Consider the following 19863-nt stretch of genomic DNA (forward strand, 5'->3'; position numbering starts at 1 on the left):
CTGCAAAAGTAAATCGCAGACCTGTTGCCTAACCAATATTCTTCTTAATTAGCATATATTTGGTAATTATGAGAGTATCCTTAATAATGTGTTTATAATTATTATTAAAAATAGAAAATTCTTAATTCTTTTAAATTATGTTTATAATCTTATTACCGAATTATATTTTTTCCACTATCGCTGGGTTTGTCAAAAACCAATGTTTATCTACAGTCGGCTATCAGCTGTCATTATAGTTTATTAAGATTTGCTTATTGGTCGTCGATGCTGTCTTTCAGTCTTTCGAATTTGTCATTTTTAGAAATAAGAAGATGAGCAGTTGGAGAATTAATAGCAAAATAGTGAATTAAGATATTGCTTACTATTATGTTGACAAAAAACTTGTGCATGTAATATAAATATCGCGGCATACAGAAAGATTTCCCTGACTACTATTTTTTGGCGCAATGGCATCAAAACAAAACATGGAAGATGAAGAAAATCTCGTTGGAAATAAAGAGCCTGATGATACGATGAATGTTAATGATCCAAAAGACGGAGAGGTGTACGAAAGCGTTGATGATGATATGGAATTAAAGTGGGAAGATGATGATATTGACGACGTATCGATCACAAATGAAGACGCGCTTCTCGAAGATGTAGCTATGGACAATGATGATAAATTATTACCTTCCGACTCTGTAATACCGGTAGCTAGCCAAGAAAGTATCGCGTATGAGATCAATCCTAATGAATTTATAAATAAAGCGAATTCAGATGAAACGTTTGAACCGGCGAAAGCGCATGGCTTAAATAAACCCGATATGATGCTGGAGATACTAACTCATAACCTTAGCGATTTAAGTGATGATGAAGATCTTACAAATCTTAAAATGTCGCCTGACGTCGATTTGGAACGGTGCAGTCCTAACAAAGGTTCACCGATTGAAAATAAAGCTGACTTCATGGAAACTGATTTGAATGATGATTTTGATAGAATTTCATCACTGGTTCATGAAAATGTTGATGATGACTTAGATAAAGGTGCGGATATTTCAATGTGTGAAGACAGCAAGCCCGCAGAGACATCACTATCTAGGAAACTTAGTGTCAATGATGACTCCATTGATGAAGATATTCTACTTGCAGATGATGATAAAGATGAACAGGATGAAGGTGGAATGGAAGAACTATTGGATGATAAGATTGATTTGGATGCTGTTGATATATTAGAGATTAATTCCGAAGAGAAGTTGGAATTAGAAAGTGAGAAAAATAAGTTATTACAAAATATTCCTGATTCAGATGGTCTAAAACTTAATAATGAGGAAGACGTGTCAGGAATTAAAGCAGAGTGTGGAGCTGAATGTAAAGAAGTAGACGAGATAATAAACGTCCCGAGTCCAAAACCAGAGATATCAGAAGCACATGTACCTAAAGTTATAAATGCAGATCAATCAAATGATTCACCAACTTCAGAAAAGGAAGTTCAGGTCTTAAAAACTGGTATAAAAAGGAAAAAATTATCTTTGAGACTGAGATTGGATAAAACACAGAGCACAGGATCTGATGTGATTATGGATGAACACACTTCATTGAAATCTGATGGATCAGAAGTTACATTAAGGGACCCGGGAAATGATCAAATTAATTCAAATAATGCTCACTTGACCTCCGAAGATGTAGCAAATCAACCAGACATTGCAAACAAAGATTTAATTACCGCAGCAGACTTGGAATCCGAACATACTAAGAGAAAGAAAGATTCCGAGGACACTAGTTCACAACTACCAGATAACAATGTGTCATTAAAACCTAAAAAAGACCTGAAATCTAAGGAGAAGAAATTAACCCCTGATATAGAACCGCAGCCATCGACGAGTGGTTCGAAAAACATTAAAATTAATATTGAATCAGCGTCAAAGAGTGACAGTCGACTAACTTCAAACATCTCTAAACTAAGTTCACCGGCAGAAGACATTCCTGGTACAACTGATAATCTTGATCTCCTGGCTGAATCGTCACGCGTGACACATGACGATGAAGCAGAAGATGAATATATGGATGACGAGGAGGGAGAGGATTTTGAGCAGTTTGATGGTAAGATTATATTCACGTAGCACTGGTCCTATACACTGCAACTTATTAGAATTTAGTATAGAAATACAAGTGTCAGGCCAACAAGAGATGCCATTAAGCTGGTCGTAGTCCAAATCAGAGATTCCCAAACTTATTTTGTCTACCGCCCACTTTGAGAATAAATAATTTTTTAGCACCACTATTTTTTCAGCTACTGAATAACCACTATAACTTATACTAGCTAAATGTTACAAATCAGCCTTTAGGTATTTCTGGGTGTCTTACTGCCCACTTCAGCCCTGTAGCGCCCACAAGAGACGTTACCGCCCACTTTTGCGAAAGGCTGGTCTAAACATTAATTTAATAATTATAATTTAAACAGGATATTTCGGAGAGGTTTAATAACTTAGCAATTTATTATATTTTTCTAATATCAAGGAACTCAGGCAGCAGTACAGGAATGGAATTTCTACTACTATAAAGAAAAACCAGGCATTCCTAAAAAGATATCTTATTTTACTGACTTAAATTTAAAAAAAAATTCTTAATAAAAATTTATGATTTATTACCAAAAAAAAAACATAGATAGTTTACAAAACAGCAGTTCTTAGAATATTTAACATATGCTTTGGTCGTTAATATTTTATTTGCTAACAAAACAGAAAGCAGCAATCAGATGGCAGCGGAGCAGTCCGAGGATTCAGAGCAGCATCACTCGGATAACGCTCACGAGACAACGCACAATAATGAAAAGGAATTCAGCTTTACCATCACTGATGTCGTCACTGAAAATGTAGTTAAGGTAGGAAATAATAACGAAGACTATATATATATATATGTCGGAGTAGGAAGCACTTTGTCGTTTTTGAAAAGAGTGACGTCAGCATAACTGACATCACCGATGACTTTATTCCTGGATGTCATCTGGATCTCGGACTCTTGAAGGTAACCTCGTAGACGGTTTGACGAACCCCTCACTTCGAGAGGTCCGTACCCTGCAACATCTCGCCTCGCCTATTATACCAACGCAGTCGGTTACGCGGGTGACAACTGATAATTTCAACTACCTTCAATTATTAGTTATTCAAATAATAACAATTGCCCCGATATATATTACTTGGTTAGTTATCATAGTTTTTTTCTAACTTCAACCTCATCCTGAACGTATATAAAAATGTATAAATTATAACAAATTGATTGCTATAAAAATTCTATACAACAACACCAAGACAATGAATCAATTGATTAATCTTAAGAATTCTATCTTCTATATATATAAATTAATAATAATATTCTTTTGATTTCAGGTGGAAATTGAGAATCAAGACAGTATTAAGTCAGAGAATTTGGAATCAGTGCCGGTGAGTAGACTCCCTTTAGATCTGGTGATACACAAATGGCTTCCACATGTACAGATTTAAATGAGACCAAGCCTCTCTGATACTACTTGGTTTCTTATTATATTATATCCACATAATCCCGACGTTTCGGTTCATGTACAGGGTGTTCACGTACAGACAAGATGTATGGGTATGTAATAAAAAGCGCATAGTATATACAGCAAAAATTAGTACCATTAGAATGGTTATATTTTGAAGATAATTTTTATTATCACTTATTAAGTTGATTATTAAGAATATTGGTTAATATTTTTATTAAGGAAAAATACATACATCAATGAAAATTTTTGCAAATTTTTTTTTTTTTAAAGCAATGCTATTTGTTAATAAAATTCTTCCAGATAGGAAATGTGTGTCAGAACATGGACGTGTCCAAGGTTGGAGGAGTCGAAACCGATTTTGGAAATGAGAATAAAAAATTGACATCCGAAGAAGGTTGTATATAATTATATTATTTTATTGTAATCAACACTTCATAGTTATGTAGTTAGTTAATTCTTTGTTTCAGATATAGTTTGAACAGACAGACATACAAAATGCTATTTAAAATTAATATAATATATTTAAATTAATTGCAATTCAATTATAAATGTTTTTTTATTTAATACCACGTGTATTACAGAAAAGAATCTGGATTATCAAGACGAGACAAAAGATTGCACCGATGTGAAAAAATCAGAGGCCTTGAGCTATGTTGAGTTAGAGGAGAGCTCGGAAGAAGGTAATCATGAGTTAGGTAATTAATTTTATAACGGACAATATATTGTGGGGATGTGTGTGCCTTTGTTGATTTCACACGCAGAAACTACTGAACTCATTTTGATGAAACTTTCCTGTAATGTATCTCGGCTATCAAAATGAGACATTTGATATAACTTCCTGTAATTCACCATAGCCTTTGTAGGATTACTGTTTTTGTACGAAGTCACGTGACGCTGACGATAGATGTCGCTGGCGTAAAAAATTAATTTATTATACGTAATATGATTATAAATTAGTTATATAATAATGTGTGATTTTCATTATTAATTTAAAGGAATTTACTAAAATCATGCATATGTTTTTTCTATGAAGTATTTAATCAATGTATACAGGATCAGAGTGACAGTCTAAATGTAATTTTAAATATATAAGCCTATTATTTCTATATATTTATATAAACTCCACAGATGCTCTAGACGCAAATAAAACTGATGAAGTAGGCAATACGAATACAACACAAGATATCAACGAAGATGAGCCAGCCAAGACAGAAGACACGGGACTGGTGAGGTTTAATCTGTGACTATATATATACCAGATAATTAAAATTAGAAAGGAATTTGTGAGATTTCTTTTAAATAATTTTGAAGCTGTGTTGAGTTTGTATGTGAAGTAGGATTTATATGAGCCGGAGCAGGACCTGCAACCCTCGGGATATAGATATTGTGATATAAAATTTAATATATATATATATATGGATTTCTTATTGTATGCCTTCATTGAACATTTTTATTTGTCGGACCAAGGAGTTTGTAGAATGGAATAAAGGCTTTTTTTTATTATTATTATTATTTATCGTATATTCATATGTATCAAAAAGTATGTGTGAAGAAAATTATTAGACATCTCAAATCGGTGTGTTATTAAGAATTCTGAAGTGTATGTATGTTTGTATTTTGTTACCAGGATGACAGTAACACACTAGTTGAGGATACTACGAACCAAGGTACAAAAGCATTGGATAAAGATGACAAGGTACTTCATAGAAATAATCACTAACCTCAGCCTGTAGACAGCTATATAACAATTAAATAATATTGTTTGTATGTAAAAATTACAATAATATTTATATATTCAAAATCAGGTGATTATATATATGTATATTAATTTATTTTATCTCATCTAATAGCATGATAACTAAAATATTATTGGTTATGTAGCCCACCAAGCCATATCAGAGCGGCCTGTTGGGCGAAGCTATTTATGAATACTTTCATTATATAATCCACAGACGAAATCCCAAGGTTTGGAAGTATTCAATCTAGACTCGGACGAGGAGGATGTTGGTGAAAAGAATAAAACGGACATTTGTGAGTCAAATCATTATTTTTTTTTTATATAGTAGTAAGCTGACATTTATATATAATCTGTATTTTACTAACACAGAATCCATTAAAATTAAAAATATAATAAATAATAATAATAAAGTTAGTTTTACAAATATAAAGTCTGTAATGTTTCTATAAACATATAAACGAAGATAATTCTAAAGCCCATCAAGAAACCCCTGAGAATCCGAAGCCCCAATCCCAGTGGGTGAAGTGCATCAACAAGTCCTGTGCCAGCACATCGTCAGACTATTACAAGGCTGACGGCATCACAGTCAACTTCTATGACCCGGAGAGAAAGAAAAGAGGCTATGTTTGCCAAACCTGTCTCAATCTGGTGGAAGAGAGGAATCAGGTAACTAAGACTTACTTAATCTTTGTCATAACTATGTGTAATTGAATAAGTCCTAGAAAAATGATGAGGTCTAAGATTTTAAGTTTAGCTTTTCCAGATGTTAATGTTAATGTAATCCCTATTTCCAGTTGTTGATCAGCGGCATCAAGTCCCTGGTGCCGCTGCTGAAGCTGGAGCCCGGCCGGCCGGAAGAGGATCTGGTCGAGATATCAGACTCGGAGTCCGAAGACGAGGCGGAACCGGAGGACGACGATGACGTCATAGGAGCGGAGGGGGCTAGGTGATATAGACATCTTTATATACAATAGTGTGGTTACAATTTTTTTTTTATTACAAGTAGTGTTAGGGTGATGGCGTCCCAATTTTGATGTCATAGACCTCAACACCAAAGAGGCACGAACACTAGCAGTCCAGCGTTTCTTGGAAGACGTTCTTCATTAAAGCTATGGTCATACAGAACTTTTTATCCTCACGATAAACATTTTGAGTGGGACTAAGGAAAATGTCTCATTATACAGGAGGCGTGCTCTCCGGAGCTGGTATTAGTAATTTTTTTTGTTTTCCCACTCTGTTCTGTTATATATACCATTAAGTTATGATTATGTTTAGAACAGCCAAACCTGCTATGGCATTTGGTCTTACATACTTGTGTTGTATTGATTTTGATCCGTGGTTTAGTAAAATTTATTAAAGCGCCATCTATCGGAAATAAACAAATATTACCGACACGAACTCGTGCCGTATGAAGAGAATACGTACATGTGTGTGTAAAAGGCTATTGATGTGTTATGGCTTGAACGCCTCTCTTTTCGCAACAATCCGTTTAAAGGAACTATTTACTGTGGCCGATATACCGTTTAAAAATGTTTACCGCCATTTTGTTTTTTTTTTTTATTTCTGAACGCAAGTGAATAAATTGTAATAAATATTAGTTAATTAAATGAAGACTTAAATGAAACTATAACAGTGAGATCTGTGCTTGTGATGTTGAAGTAAAGTTAATGCAAACACTCAATCTGGTCGTCCTCTCTGGAATAAACATGGCAGCACTATTAGCTACACAAACAGATATAATATTTTAAGGAATATATATATATATAATGCGAAAATATGAATTCAAAGGCTTTGCTCATTTTAATTCTCTCGATATAAACTTCTACAGGGTGATAGAAGAGAAGTTGACTGATGTCCTGAACGAGACGTGGGTGAAGTACAACTTGGATGACCGGCTGCAGGAGGCACAGGACCAGCTCAAACAACAGCTGGAACAGCTGCAAAGTGAGCACCTGGAGTATAGACGATAGTATTGTTAGAAGTACGAGGGTAGAAGTATAAAATTATTAAGAAAGTGACGGTAGAAACGAAAAATTAATATGCGGGTAGTTAGTGTTAATATTTTATAAAGTTCAAACTAACAAGTTTTCCTGTTTAATAGCTTGTGATAAAAAGCTTTTAGTAAATGCTATATAAATTCACATATAAATCTGTGTGTTCATGTATTTTGTTGAAATTAAAATGGCCAATAGGCAAGTACTGATAATAACATCCAAGCATTTTTGGGACTCGTCTGCTCGAGGGGAAAATTATCTGATGTTGTATACAGTTGTGATTTAATTACACCAAGGCTATAGATATCGGCATTATCTATTGGCAATACCAGGCCAACTACTTTTTTAATACACCATAATGAGACGAAACCTCACAGAATGCCATGGATTCACCGCGCGGGTGCCGGGTCAATGATGCAGGGAGAGGAGCTTCAACAGTGCCCGGGACTTGCGACCCAGGTGTGGGTTTAAGGCCCCTGTCTAACGCGAGTTGAACGCTCACCTCCACTGTCCAAGCTCCTCTCCCTACCTAACCAAATTTGAAAACAACCTACTAGGGCTGCCATGGAAGTACGTTCCAAGAATGAATTGATGTGAGTTCTGGACAGGCCCGAGTCTTTTAGTAGGTTGTATATTTTATTCTATTTCCTATGTAACCAGAGGACAGTTTGGAAATCAACCAGCTCCTAGACGAGTGCCAGCTATCCACAGACAAGCTGCGATCAGAGCTCTACTCTAGCTTCGAGCGCGACATTAAAGAACTTCCATCGCTGCTAATATTCGACGTGCCTAATTGCTCTGTGAGTGCATTACTCTAAAACACGTTTAACTGTGCTGTTTTCATTGTCATTCAGTTTATTTCAATTATATCTGTAATTAAAATAGTTTTACTTCATTTCTATGGAGATATTATAAAAATGTTATTGTATGGGATATTTTGTTCTTTCAATCATTTTCGACACTGAAAATAAAATGTACCTGGCATTAATTATCTCGTTGCTGTATAAACTATATGGCATAGCAAAAATCTCAATAAGTAATTTATTTATCGTAGAATAAGTTTGAAATTTAGCTCGAAACAGAAATGTTACTTTAAATGCCAACATTGTGCTTTGGTTCACAAAAAGACAGTATGTTTTAAAGTAATCAATTTATTCATAAAAAAAATTCTATTCAAATACAGTAGAACCTTTAAGCGAGAGCATGTCTAATATATATAATGTCTTTATTTCAGTACACCTGCGTCGATCCATCCGGAGAGGTGAGCATAAATAATTATTTAACGAACGAATGAGTGAATGAGTAAAAAATTATATTTTTATATATTGTTACAAGTGGCGCCATCTGTGCCGCGCTAACTATAATATGCTATAATCCTTAGAATGATTTTACTGACTGATCATAATTACTCATGACACTGAACCGTCGTGGTTCTGTGATGGCAACGTTAAGTGTGGACTTGTGTCTGGAGACTATGAATACTGGCTTCAGACGTTCTGCAGGACGTTACTGGAAGTGACGCTGAACTAAACATCGAGACTGAAACTGTGCCTCGAACAATATATGAATGATTTAAAATGGAACATTATATTTGTTTCAGGGAAGCAGACTACTGAAGCGCAGGAAGTCATCTGTATCCGAGTCCCCGGCAAAGAAATCTGCATTGTCAACAGGCGATCAAGTAAGTAATATCATACCTTACTTTACAAAGTCTATGGTGCAAACATTAAAATTGTCTATGATTATACCTTTATATACATACTAAATAAACACTCATAAAAAATATTTTCCTGTACTATGTCATATATAATTTTAATTAAAATAGCATAATTACTTATAATTCGTATATATATATATATATATATATATATATATATTTGTTTTATTTGATAAAATACATACAATGACCGTCCGGAGCGGTCTCTTCACAGCCAAACTAATATTATAATCTATCAAATAGCCAAATTAATTAATATTCTTCCATCACAGGACACAAACACCAAAGACATGACAGACGAGAAAACGGAAGAGGATGTGAGTGGAAAATATATTTGATCTCCTTCCTATACTTATTAAAAATAATAGTAATAATTTATTAGTATATTTGCATTATAACTTCAGAGCTCTACATAAGTCAATGTAAATTCAGTTTGAAATACAAGCATTACTCTTACATTGAGACGGAATGACTGTAATTTTATTAGTGTTGCGTTTGACTTCCGCTAATGATTCCCTTAAAAGCCTTTAAGTATCTGGTTACATCCGTTGTTCATGAACCTTGGAAGCGGTTGAAAGATGATGATTAGTATTGACTTAAGATTTTTCCATTCTGATGTCAATGCACTAATCTCCAGAATCCTGATGTGTCTGTGGTACATCTCTCCGTGGAATCCGCGCCGCCCGACCTTCCTCCCGCGGGGGAGGTAACCTACCCCCCCTTAAGGGTGGGGATGACGATCTACGCGTCCAAAAACGCCCTGGGTTCCTGGATGAAAGCCAAAATTGTAGAGATCACTCCGAAATCATCACTTGTAAGTGGTATTTTTATTATATTGACTCTTTGTGGGTTTGAGAGAAATAATTTTAATTGTCCTATGAAATACACGTGTATATATTATATTAGGCGAAAGGCCTTTAATATTAAAGTAAAACGGCTCGTTTAGATTGAAAAAACATCAGCGACTGATTAACTTTATTTGGAAAAGAATAAGGGCATGACATTTGGTGACACAACAAAGATGACATGAAGCACAAATCTCATAGATGGCGGTACCAGCTACAAATATAACTTTAGATATTTTGTTTATATAATATATTAATATAGAGGTGTCTTAGAATCTTAATGTAGAATAATATTCTCGCATCTGCCATTAGAAGTATGTTTCAAATAAGTTTTGGTAAATTATATAGTGTCACATTCATAACTAAATTATAATATCCACCAAAGAGAAAGCTAAGACGAGACGAAACCTCTGAGCATGCCATAGATTCACCGTGCGGGTGCCGGGTCCATGATGCAGGGAGAGGAGCTTCAACAGTGCCTGGGACTTGCGACCCAGGTGTAGGTTTAAGGCCCCTATCTAATATGATAGCAATAGTTTTGTACTTCCTTCATAACTGTTCCAACCTTCGAAGTTATTGCAGTGAGGAGTTCGCATTTAAAATTCTGTTAATAATAAATCTAATATCGTTTCTATTCCAGCCGAACTGTTTTACGCTGTGTCGTGTCAAGTACGAATACAAACAGTCTAAGCCAACCAAAATACTACCAGCGAGGTGTATCGCCTACATCGACCCACCAGACGTTAGAATGACTATAGGTGAGCCTATTTAAACATAAAATACATACTAATATTATAAGAGGGAATCGCTGAACCGATTTTAATCAAATTCGGTAAAAAAATAGATTATCAGCTACCTTGGTCTTCTCTATAGTCATATCGTTCCAAGAAATTTAGTAATGAAAAACTATGTTATGTTGGCATTTTTGGACAAAAGTAGTTAGTTCAGAAAATTTGCTTTTAGTACTTAAAACTAAGAATAAAAGATCTCGGGTACGCTTGTATACTCGTAGGTCGGAGAAAATTAACAACGTGGCCCAATTTACTAATTGCTATAGAAAAAGTCGAAAAAAAATATAGATCGAAAATCAGACCTTGTGTGGATGAGAACAAGCTTCAGGACACAAGCGACAAAAAATATATTCTTTTTGTGTTCCAGGTACCCGTGTGATAGCTCTGTTCAAAGACATAACCATGAAGGAGTCCTTCTACCCGGGGATTGTTGCTGAAATACCGAACCCGGTCAACAATTACCGGTATCAACTTACTGAAATTGATGCTAAGGAATTGAAATTCTCATCCACGTATACTGTACTTGTTTTATTCCCAGCTACCTGATATTCTTCGACGATGGCTACTCTCAATACGCGCCACACTCTAAGGTCCGTCTGGTGTGTGAGTGCGCGTCTCACGTGTGGGAGGAAGTACAGCCCAAGTCGCGGGAATTCGTCCGAAAATATCTCCTGGCTTACCCTGAGAGACCCATGGTGAGGTTGCACCCTGGACAGAGCTTGAAGACGGAATGGAAGGGTCAGTTTTATATTATATGAAAAAATATAGTCAATAACGCTATCCGAGAGTATATTTTTAGTCCTAAAAAAATAATTTAACCTTTATCTTCTATATTCCAGACAACTGGTGGTCATCCGTGGTGGTGTCGGTGGACGCGTCGCTGGTGGAAGTCCAGTTCCTCCAGCTGGACAGACGAGAGTGGATCTACCGAGGATCCACGAGACTCGCCCCCCTGTACCTGGAACTGCAGGCCGCGGAGAGACACAGGCCCAGAGCCCTGCCACGGGCACAGACCACGAGGGTGAGTCAAGTAACGTTGATGAGAACATCGACTAAGGAAATAATACATTGAGCAGAGGAACCTAAAGTAAGCGCTTTTGTTTCTGCGTACAGACGAACATGCCCTACGTGGAGTACACCAGATCTGAAGAACAGACGAACAAACAAGCCGAGACTTCGCCACAGCAACAACAGAGTGAGGTGAGTAAGAACTAGCATATTATTTGATTATCTGGTAATAAATAATGTATAGTATTTTGTGGTATCTGTGTGCTATTATACAAGTGTTGTTAAGTCATGGTAATATTGCATATGCACGGTTTTCGTGTTTGTGGGTAGATTCGTATATCGTAATTGGAAATGTGTAGAAAATTTGCGTCTCTCATATATATATATGTCAATCTATAAACATAGATACATCTATGTCAATCTATAAATAATGTTGCTTTTTTCCCGACACATGTTTCCTTAGTTGAGCAGAATGCGACCAAAGTGCTCTAAATTCAGTTTAGGTTTAGCAGCTTCTAGCAGCATTCGGCCTTATCTTCCAGACGACTAGTCTAGAGTAGCTGACGTTAGAAATAGGCTTTTTTTTTTTCAAAACAGTCGCCAACGCAAAAAAGATGATTCGTTAGCCCCATACGAATTTTATACCCATCAACAGCTGCGGGTTCCTAAGCAGAGCGTTACTATATTTAAATTAAACTAGTATTATTCGAGGTGTCACCTCGTCTGCTCGTGATCACGGTTGCTGCAAAGTCACCGAAACGTCGGGATTATGTAGTTTTTTAAATAATAAAATCCGCGTAGTAAATCCGAATGATACTAGTTTCATTTAAATGAATACTCGCGAAAATCTTAGATCTCATTACGTTACTATATTTTATTTATTATATGTAATAAAATTGCCAAGGTTAAAATTCTAAAACAAGTGTTAGGTACTATAACCAAAATATGTGTAGATTAAACCTAGTTATCTATATTGCCAAGGAATGTCGACTTCCCGATACTATGTATATAATTATCTTAAAGTATAACTACCATGTTTTTCTCCTACCACCATGATCCCAGGAGTTCCGTCGTCAACGTGCCGTCGCCAAGAAGTCGACAACAGAGACTCGACCGCCGCCCCCCACCACCGCACAGAACCTCGACAACGTCACCAGTAGAGTGGTGGTAAATATACAACATGACAAGCTTAAGGAGAAACCAAAAAAAAAATAGTTAAATTTGAACAACTGATATTGCATTGAAGTACATAGTCGTGGTCAGACCCTGGTAAGAAGTTGTAATAACTCGTGTTGGAGTTAATACAAAATCGTTGTTTTTAAATAAAGTGACGTCATACAACTGACGTCACCAATGCCTTGGCTCTTGACCATCGTCAGGGTCTCAGGCTATTGAAGGACACCACGTAAAATTTTTTCCGAATCCTTTCTTTCGAAGAGTTCCGATCCCAGCGACGGCGTTAGCGAAACTATTTTTAATCTGTACCTTCGCCTCTACACATACCAACCGACACTAATTGTTGTGACTACACTTGCGCAGGTGGTTACGCGGGTGACACCTGATAATTTCGACTACCCTCAATTTTTTATCATTCAAATAATAGAAAATGCGCCGATATATATGACAAGCTTTCACAGTTAATTCTTATTAATTCAATATTAGTCAATAAAATTGTTAATTTTCAGTACTACACGCCGAAGAAACAGGTGAAGCCGTACAAGATGGTGCCCCACACTTGCTCGCCGGCGTGCAAAAGAACTGATGTTCTGGCACTTAAGGATTTGAGAACTTATAATCCGTTAGCCAAGCCGCTACTGAGCGGCTGGGAGAGGTATTGACATGGACAGACTATATCAGAACTATGATTACACTAGAAAAAGTTATCCGAGGACGAAATATTAACAAAAATCGTGTAGAATTTAATAAGGGCGAATAGTTTTTGTGATGATGATCTTATTTGTTCGAGAACAGGGATCCGATGGATTCACCCAATGACAGTCCAGTTACAGATTAAGAATCGCGTCTCATACCAAGTAGAATATACTATTGATACTCCTACAATTCTAGAAACTCAGAAAAGAAGTGTAGAAGTACACTGCACGTAGTTCTGGTAGTTCCGCGTTTTTGGAAGCATAGTACAAGATTGATTAATTACTTAGTCATACGTAATATATCAATCTACATGCCTCAAACCCAACATGCGAGTCAATTAGGTCCTAATGTTGATCAGAAACCTTAATTCTCCAGGCAGATAGTTCTTTTCAAGGGCAACAAAGTTGTGTTGTACGTGTCTCCGTGTGGTCGCCGCATCCGCTCTCCGCGGGAGCTACATCGCTATCTGCGAACTGTTGGTTCAGACCTGCCAGTCGACCTCTTCGACTTCACACCATCCACGCACTGTCTGGCCGAGTTTGTGCTCAACAAATGCTACGTTGGCAAAAAGGTTGGTCATAACAATAAGTATATCATGGACTAAATAAGACAAATCGTCTATAAAAGTGGGTAATATTTTTTTTTGCACTTTGAGGCCATGTTATGGGCATCAGAGTATTTGCAATTGGAAGTCTGTGAGCGATAATTTGCAACTCGTTTATAAGGATACTTTGTGAAAGATTATACAGAATACCTCTATTTCTCTTAATAGCTGTACCTAGAGAAGCAAAACTTCTAGACCAAAATAGTATTAACTGTACCAAAACGGCTTGCAATGGCTCAAAAATAAAAGCTTCCTATTAATTAACATAAATAATTAATTACAACTATTTATATGACAAATATTGTCCAGGATTTGTCCCATGGCAAAGAGAACGTCCCAGTGCCTTGCGTCAATTACTACGACGAATCACTGCCAGAGTTCTGTTCCTACAACACTGAGCGGACTCCGACCGCTGGGGTTCCGCTCAACCTGGACCCGGAGTTCCTGTGTGGCTGTGACTGTGAGGACGACTGCGAGGACAAGAGCAAGTGCGCCTGCTGGCAGCTGACTCTGGAGGGCGCCAGGACGATAGGTCTGGAGGGGGAGAACGTCGGTTACGTTTACAAAAGACTGCCAGAACCACTGCCCAGCGGTATATACGAGTGTAATTCGAGGTAAGTTCTGTGGCACACTACACTGAACGTTAGTTTGAGTTATGTACGGACTTGCATATTTCTCTCTTCATACTCCAGGTGTAAATGTAGAGACACGTGCCTTAACCGCGTCGCTCAACATCCGCTGCAGCTAAAGTTACAAGTGAGTGGAAATAGTTTCCTATTCGTCTCTATGCGTAACTAAATACATAATTATTTTTTGGAAGGTTCCGCGAATATTCGAATAGGGAATACAGTAAATAGATTTTTTCCATACATGCGTTACTCGTAACTTATTTCTAAAAACACATTCAACATGTATTCCTATTGGTTGCAGTTTTGTCATATGGCGTGTACCAAAGAGACGTTTTATTTTTTATATATGACAGGTGTTCAAGACCCTCAACCGCGGGTGGGGGATTCGCGCTCTCAACGACATACCGAAGGGGGCCTTCCTTTGCGTCTACGCTGGAAATTTGCTCACAGACGCTACAGCAAACCTTGTATATATATATATATATATATATATATATATATATATATATATAACCGAAATAACTATGTTGATAGACTTCCTATTGTTAGTGTAATACGGCGGTTCATAAACTACTTTTGTCCATTGCACACTTAAAACAAATTATTTTTTACGCCCTCATTTTTCCTCCTACTGAAAAATCACTATAACTCATCATTTTTAAACGAAATTATAAGTCACAGCTCTCTACAAATGCCGCCATTTTTTTTCTGTGTCTCCTACCGCCACCTTTTTGGTGCTGCGCCCACAAAAGAGCCTTATTTCCCACATTGGGAAAGGCTTTTCCAATATTTACTTGAAAGTAAACCTTGAAAGGTTTCTAGTCGAAAGCTTTAGCTCCAATGAAACAACCTCCTTTAGGTTTATTTAAAGTTAAGATAGGACTTTTAATAATCTCATACCATTGTTTCTGTCCTTTTTCTTCCAAAATGTGCGTATTTTACGATCTTCACCAGGACGGTCTGAACGAGGGTGACGAGTACCTGGCGGAGTTGGACTACATCGAGGTCGTGGAACAGATGAAGGAGGGCTACGAAGAGGACATACCAGAGAACATCAAGAAGATGGATGAGGTTTGTGTTATACTGAGGAATTTATAGCAGATTTTAGTACAGAAGAAGATAAATTAGATGTCACTACTAGAAACCAGGATTTGTATTAGAATTTATGAGGTTTTTCATCCCTACTAGGGCGAAAAAAATTGTATTTTATTAAACCGGCCTGTGATGTTTAGAACTAAGGTTCTGAAAACAGACTCCTTCTAAGAGGCCTTATATGGTATAGGATTTCGGCTCAATGTGCCATTGAGAGAAATGAGGGAATGATTCAAAACATCAGCTTTGTTGTGATCTGGGGATATGATTGGGACACTTAAAGCTTTCACTCATGTTATTTAACAAAACCAAGGTTATCTGGACAGCTCGTGAATGTCTGTTAGAAAATGCTGCCAACCAAATCGAAGTTTCCTAAAAGCTGATGTTACCCAGAACAGAACAGCTATTACTAACACTTATTGCTTCATCATCATCATCATCATCAGCCTATCGGAAGCCCACTGCTAAGCATAGGCCTCTTGCTAACTTATTGCTTGTTATGAATAAATTATTAATGGATAGTAAGTCGTTCTATTGTGTATATGTATTCTGCTACTAATACCAAAATTTTTGGCCAACTTGCCAGATAAATCTGTATTTTCTTTAATAAAATTTGAACAGGCGGAAATAGCGAAACAGCAGTTGATGCCGGACGACGAGATGGAATCCTCGTCATCAGAGGAAGGGAGCAGCACCAAGAACGGCGAGGAAGACGATGACTTCAGCCCCGGATACATCGGCCTGGGCGTCACCGAGTTCAAGTTAGTAACAACAACAATTTATTTAACAATGAGATCTAAGAATTCCGCGAAAGTTCATTAAAATTTTAAATGAAACTAATATTTTGGGATTACTGAGCCTATTTAATTTTTTTTTATCGTTGAATGTTTTCAGCAAAAGATTACGGAAAAGGGATTCGAAGGTAGCTAAAGAAAAGTCTATGGCCAAAGACAAGGATAAAACCGAAGCGAGGAAGGAGAACGAAGAGGATTGCATCACCATCAGTGACGATGAGGAAGGTGGGGACTCGTGAAGTGAAATATAACACATTATTCGTGAAGTTAAACATACCACACTATTCGTGAAGTGAACACAGCACACGATCAGTTGTCCGTAGCAAACATGAGCTATTTGAATTCAGAACCATCACTGCTAAAGTAACTATTGAGGCGTTAACGTACGTCGCCATACTATGATAAATACTTACGATATTAATTCCTCAATTAAAAAGTTATTATTTTTCAAATTTAAAAAAAAAATCACTTATATGGAAAATCTAATAGGCGTAAAAGAAAATCTAATAGACAAAAGAAAATCTAATAGACAAAAGAAAATCTAATAGACATAAAAGAAACTCTAATAGACATAAAAGAACAGGTCGACAATAGATTAATCAATATTATATAAGGTCATAGAAAAACAAAATTTTTTATTAAAAATTATATAGATTCTCTCTGACTCAAAAAAATGATAGATTTTTTTATTTGTCATAAAAATTGGAAGATAATTGATATGTCTATTTTACCTCAGTTTGTTACAGCATCAGTGTTTTTGGTGCGCGCGTATTAACTCGCTTGGAATATTCCCTTAAAAAGTAATCTGCTTGCAAGAGGTTTGATCTGTACGGATCTGTCATGTTATCTTATCTGATTTGAACCAAAAATATTTTCTATCTATGTGTATAGACAAACAAGATAATAGTCTCCAAAAAGTCTTCTATCTATGTGTATAGACAAACAAGAAAATAGTCTCCAAAAGTCTTCTATCTATGTGTATAGACAAACAAGATAATAGTCTGCAAAAAATCTTCTATCTATGTGTATAGACAAACAAGAAAATAGTCTCCAAAAGTCTTCTATCTATGTGTATAGACAAACAAGAAAATAGTCTCCAAAAGTCTTCTATCTATGTGTATAGACAAACAAGAAAATAGTCTCCAAAAGTCTTCTATCTATGTGTATAGACAAACAAGAAAATAGTCTCCAAAAGTCTTCTATCTATGTGTATAGACAAACAAGAAAATAGTCTCCAAAAGTCTTCTATCTATGTGTATAGACAAACAAGATAATAGTCTGCAAAAAATCTTTTATGTGTATTGACAAACAAGATAATGGTCTCGAAAAAAATCTTACATACAGTTTTCCTTATGAAGCCATCTTTTGTGTCATCTTATTGCCACCGCCCCTTAACCCACAGTTGGCCCGATACGTGTGGGATAATACGATAATGTCCTATAAACGCGCTCATCATTATGTTAGGACAGCAGTTGAGTTGACTCTGCCGTTTCCACGACCACTTTTATATCTTACGTGAATTTCAATATATTATAAAAAATAATCATTTAATATATTTTCAGTTCGAGAACCTTCAAACTTCACGGCCGCTGCTGGGATGGGAGCAAACGAATTTAAATCAAAATATAGGTGAGGAAAAATTTCACGGGAACAGATAACAAAGATATTATTGAGCAGTTCGTATTTAAATGAAACCTTATTGATATGATGTTAAGGTTTTAAATCGTGTGATTACAATTCTTTCAAGATTACTTTTCATTAGCCATTGTGAGGAAGATAATAAGTACGCTCTCATATAGACTTTCTTTATATTAATTTATTTACATATGAATCTGAATACCATTTGTAATATGTAGTTTGAGAGGAGCTTGGGCAGTGGAGGTGAGAGTTTAACGCGCTTTAGATAGGGTCCCCTTAAACCTACACCTGGGTCGCAAGTCCCAGGCACTGTTGAAGCTCCTCTCCCTGCAACATGGACCCGGCACCCGCTCCGTGAATCCATGGAATGATGAGAGGTTACGTCTCTTCATCAATAAATCCACATTTGAGTATATGTTAATGATATATTTCCAGGTCTGTCCGTAGTCTGTTTGGTGAAGATGAAGCCTGCTACATCATGGACGCCAAGGTGCAAGGGAATATAGGCAGATATCTCAATGTAAGGGGATGTACAACAACGCGGTCCTTGTATGACCGGCAGAGTTGTGATCTGTATATAGAGTAAGGTTTCCGTCGAAGTAGTTGGCACATTGACGATAGAACATTTGTTAATCCTCAGTATTTAATATGTTATCAAAATATAACGCAACTAACTGTAAAGTACTTTCCTTGACGGTTCTAATTTAAACGAATATATGACAACAAGTCAATCAATTATAAACGCGGACATCGCGCCAGTACCCGGGCACCAGGCGCGATCTCTGACTTGTGTTGTGTAGTGTGAGAAATAACCTGACCCGGGGTCGTCTGCAAGCGCTGGTCTTGACGGAAGTCTTATTATTACATTGTGCAGAAAACTTTCAATGTGTAGACTCAACGTCCTCGTTCCTGCAAAGACTCATTCCCCTTTCTCCACCTCCCGCCAGCACTCGTGCGTGCCGAACGTGTTCGTCCAGAACGTGTTCGTGGACACGCACGACCCTCGCTTCCCGTGGGTGGCTTTCTTCGCTCTCAGAGCCGTGCGGGCCGGGGGCGAGCTCACCTGGAACTACAACTACGACGTGGGTTCCGTGCCCGGGAAGGTCCTCTACTGTTACTGCGGGGCTCCGACGTGTCGCGGCAGGTTACTGTGAGGCGGTCCCACAGACGAACACCACCCCTTTCAGGGACAACGGAGCCTTGGGCTTCGTTACTGTATATATAAATAATAAAATGTATGGACTACTTGGGAGTTTTTGTTTCTACCCTCCAAAATATTTCTTCGCAAATCACTGCGTAACCGGTAACAGAAGAGCGGGATATCTGAATCAAATACGACTATTAGTATTTCAATGCAAGCAGTTTATTTGATGACTAAGTATAGGTAGAAATATACTTCTTGTTCTAAAGACCAGGATTATTAAAAGTTGTGTGTACTAGAAAAAATAAATGTACATAGTTCTTTTTTTTTTTGGTTTTTCGTTTATAATTCTGTAATTTTGTTTAGCCCACATGAAACAGACAAATCACCAAGAAGGATCCACTTGTCGCTAGACAATATTGTATATAGTAAACTAAGCTATACAAATGTAATAAAACTCAAACATCACAACACTAGTAAGAAGCAAACGAAAAAATATGA

General features: G+C 36.8%; 1 protein-coding gene across 3 annotated transcripts; it reads left to right on the forward strand.

The window, feature by feature from the left end:
* Positions 1-240: 240 nt before the first annotated feature.
* Positions 241-19466, forward strand: LOC116776461 (histone-lysine N-methyltransferase eggless). 3 transcript variants are annotated; one of them, XM_061525551.1, is made up of 33 exons: positions 241-2079; positions 2721-2860; positions 3366-3419; positions 3800-3893; positions 4081-4194; positions 4628-4725; positions 5127-5195; positions 5452-5530; positions 5713-5903; positions 6032-6183; positions 7066-7181; positions 7892-8031; positions 8466-8492; positions 8832-8912; positions 9221-9265; positions 9586-9762; positions 10434-10551; positions 10952-11048; positions 11123-11322; positions 11424-11605; positions 11698-11784; positions 12655-12759; positions 13278-13423; positions 13840-14035; positions 14378-14682; positions 14761-14824; positions 15051-15161; positions 15649-15768; positions 16411-16550; positions 16684-16808; positions 18146-18212; positions 18657-18741; positions 19169-19466. In XM_061525551.1, the coding sequence occupies exons 1-33, from the start codon at positions 447-449 to the stop codon at positions 19373-19375; spliced, it is 5565 nt and encodes a 1854-aa protein (XP_061381535.1). In that variant the 5' UTR covers positions 241-446; the 3' UTR covers positions 19376-19466. The 3 variants fall into 3 exon arrangements, with proteins under 3 accessions (XP_061381535.1, XP_061381534.1, XP_061381536.1); XM_061525550.1 differs by having other exon boundaries at positions 242-2079; positions 15051-15164; positions 15652-15768; XM_061525552.1 differs by having other exon boundaries at positions 242-2079; positions 4081-4179; positions 15051-15164; positions 15652-15768.
* The last annotated feature ends 397 nt before the right edge of the window (positions 19467-19863 follow it).

The sequence above is a fragment of the Danaus plexippus genome, chromosome 30 (assembly GCF_018135715.1).
Source record: "Danaus plexippus chromosome 30, MEX_DaPlex, whole genome shotgun sequence".
Taxonomy (NCBI): Eukaryota; Metazoa; Arthropoda; class Insecta; order Lepidoptera; family Nymphalidae; genus Danaus; species Danaus plexippus.

Coding starts and splice junctions, on each gene's coding strand:
- LOC116776461 (XM_061525551.1), top strand. CDS start 447: ATGGCATCAAAACAAAACATGGAAGATGAAGAAAATCTCGTTGGAAAT. Junction 5,196..5,451: donor CATTGGATAAAGATGACAAG/GTACTTCATAGA, acceptor TATAATCCACAG/ACGAAATCCCAAGGTTTGGA. Junction 11,606..11,697: donor CACGGGCACAGACCACGAGG/GTGAGTCAAGTA, acceptor TTCTGCGTACAG/ACGAACATGCCCTACGTGGA.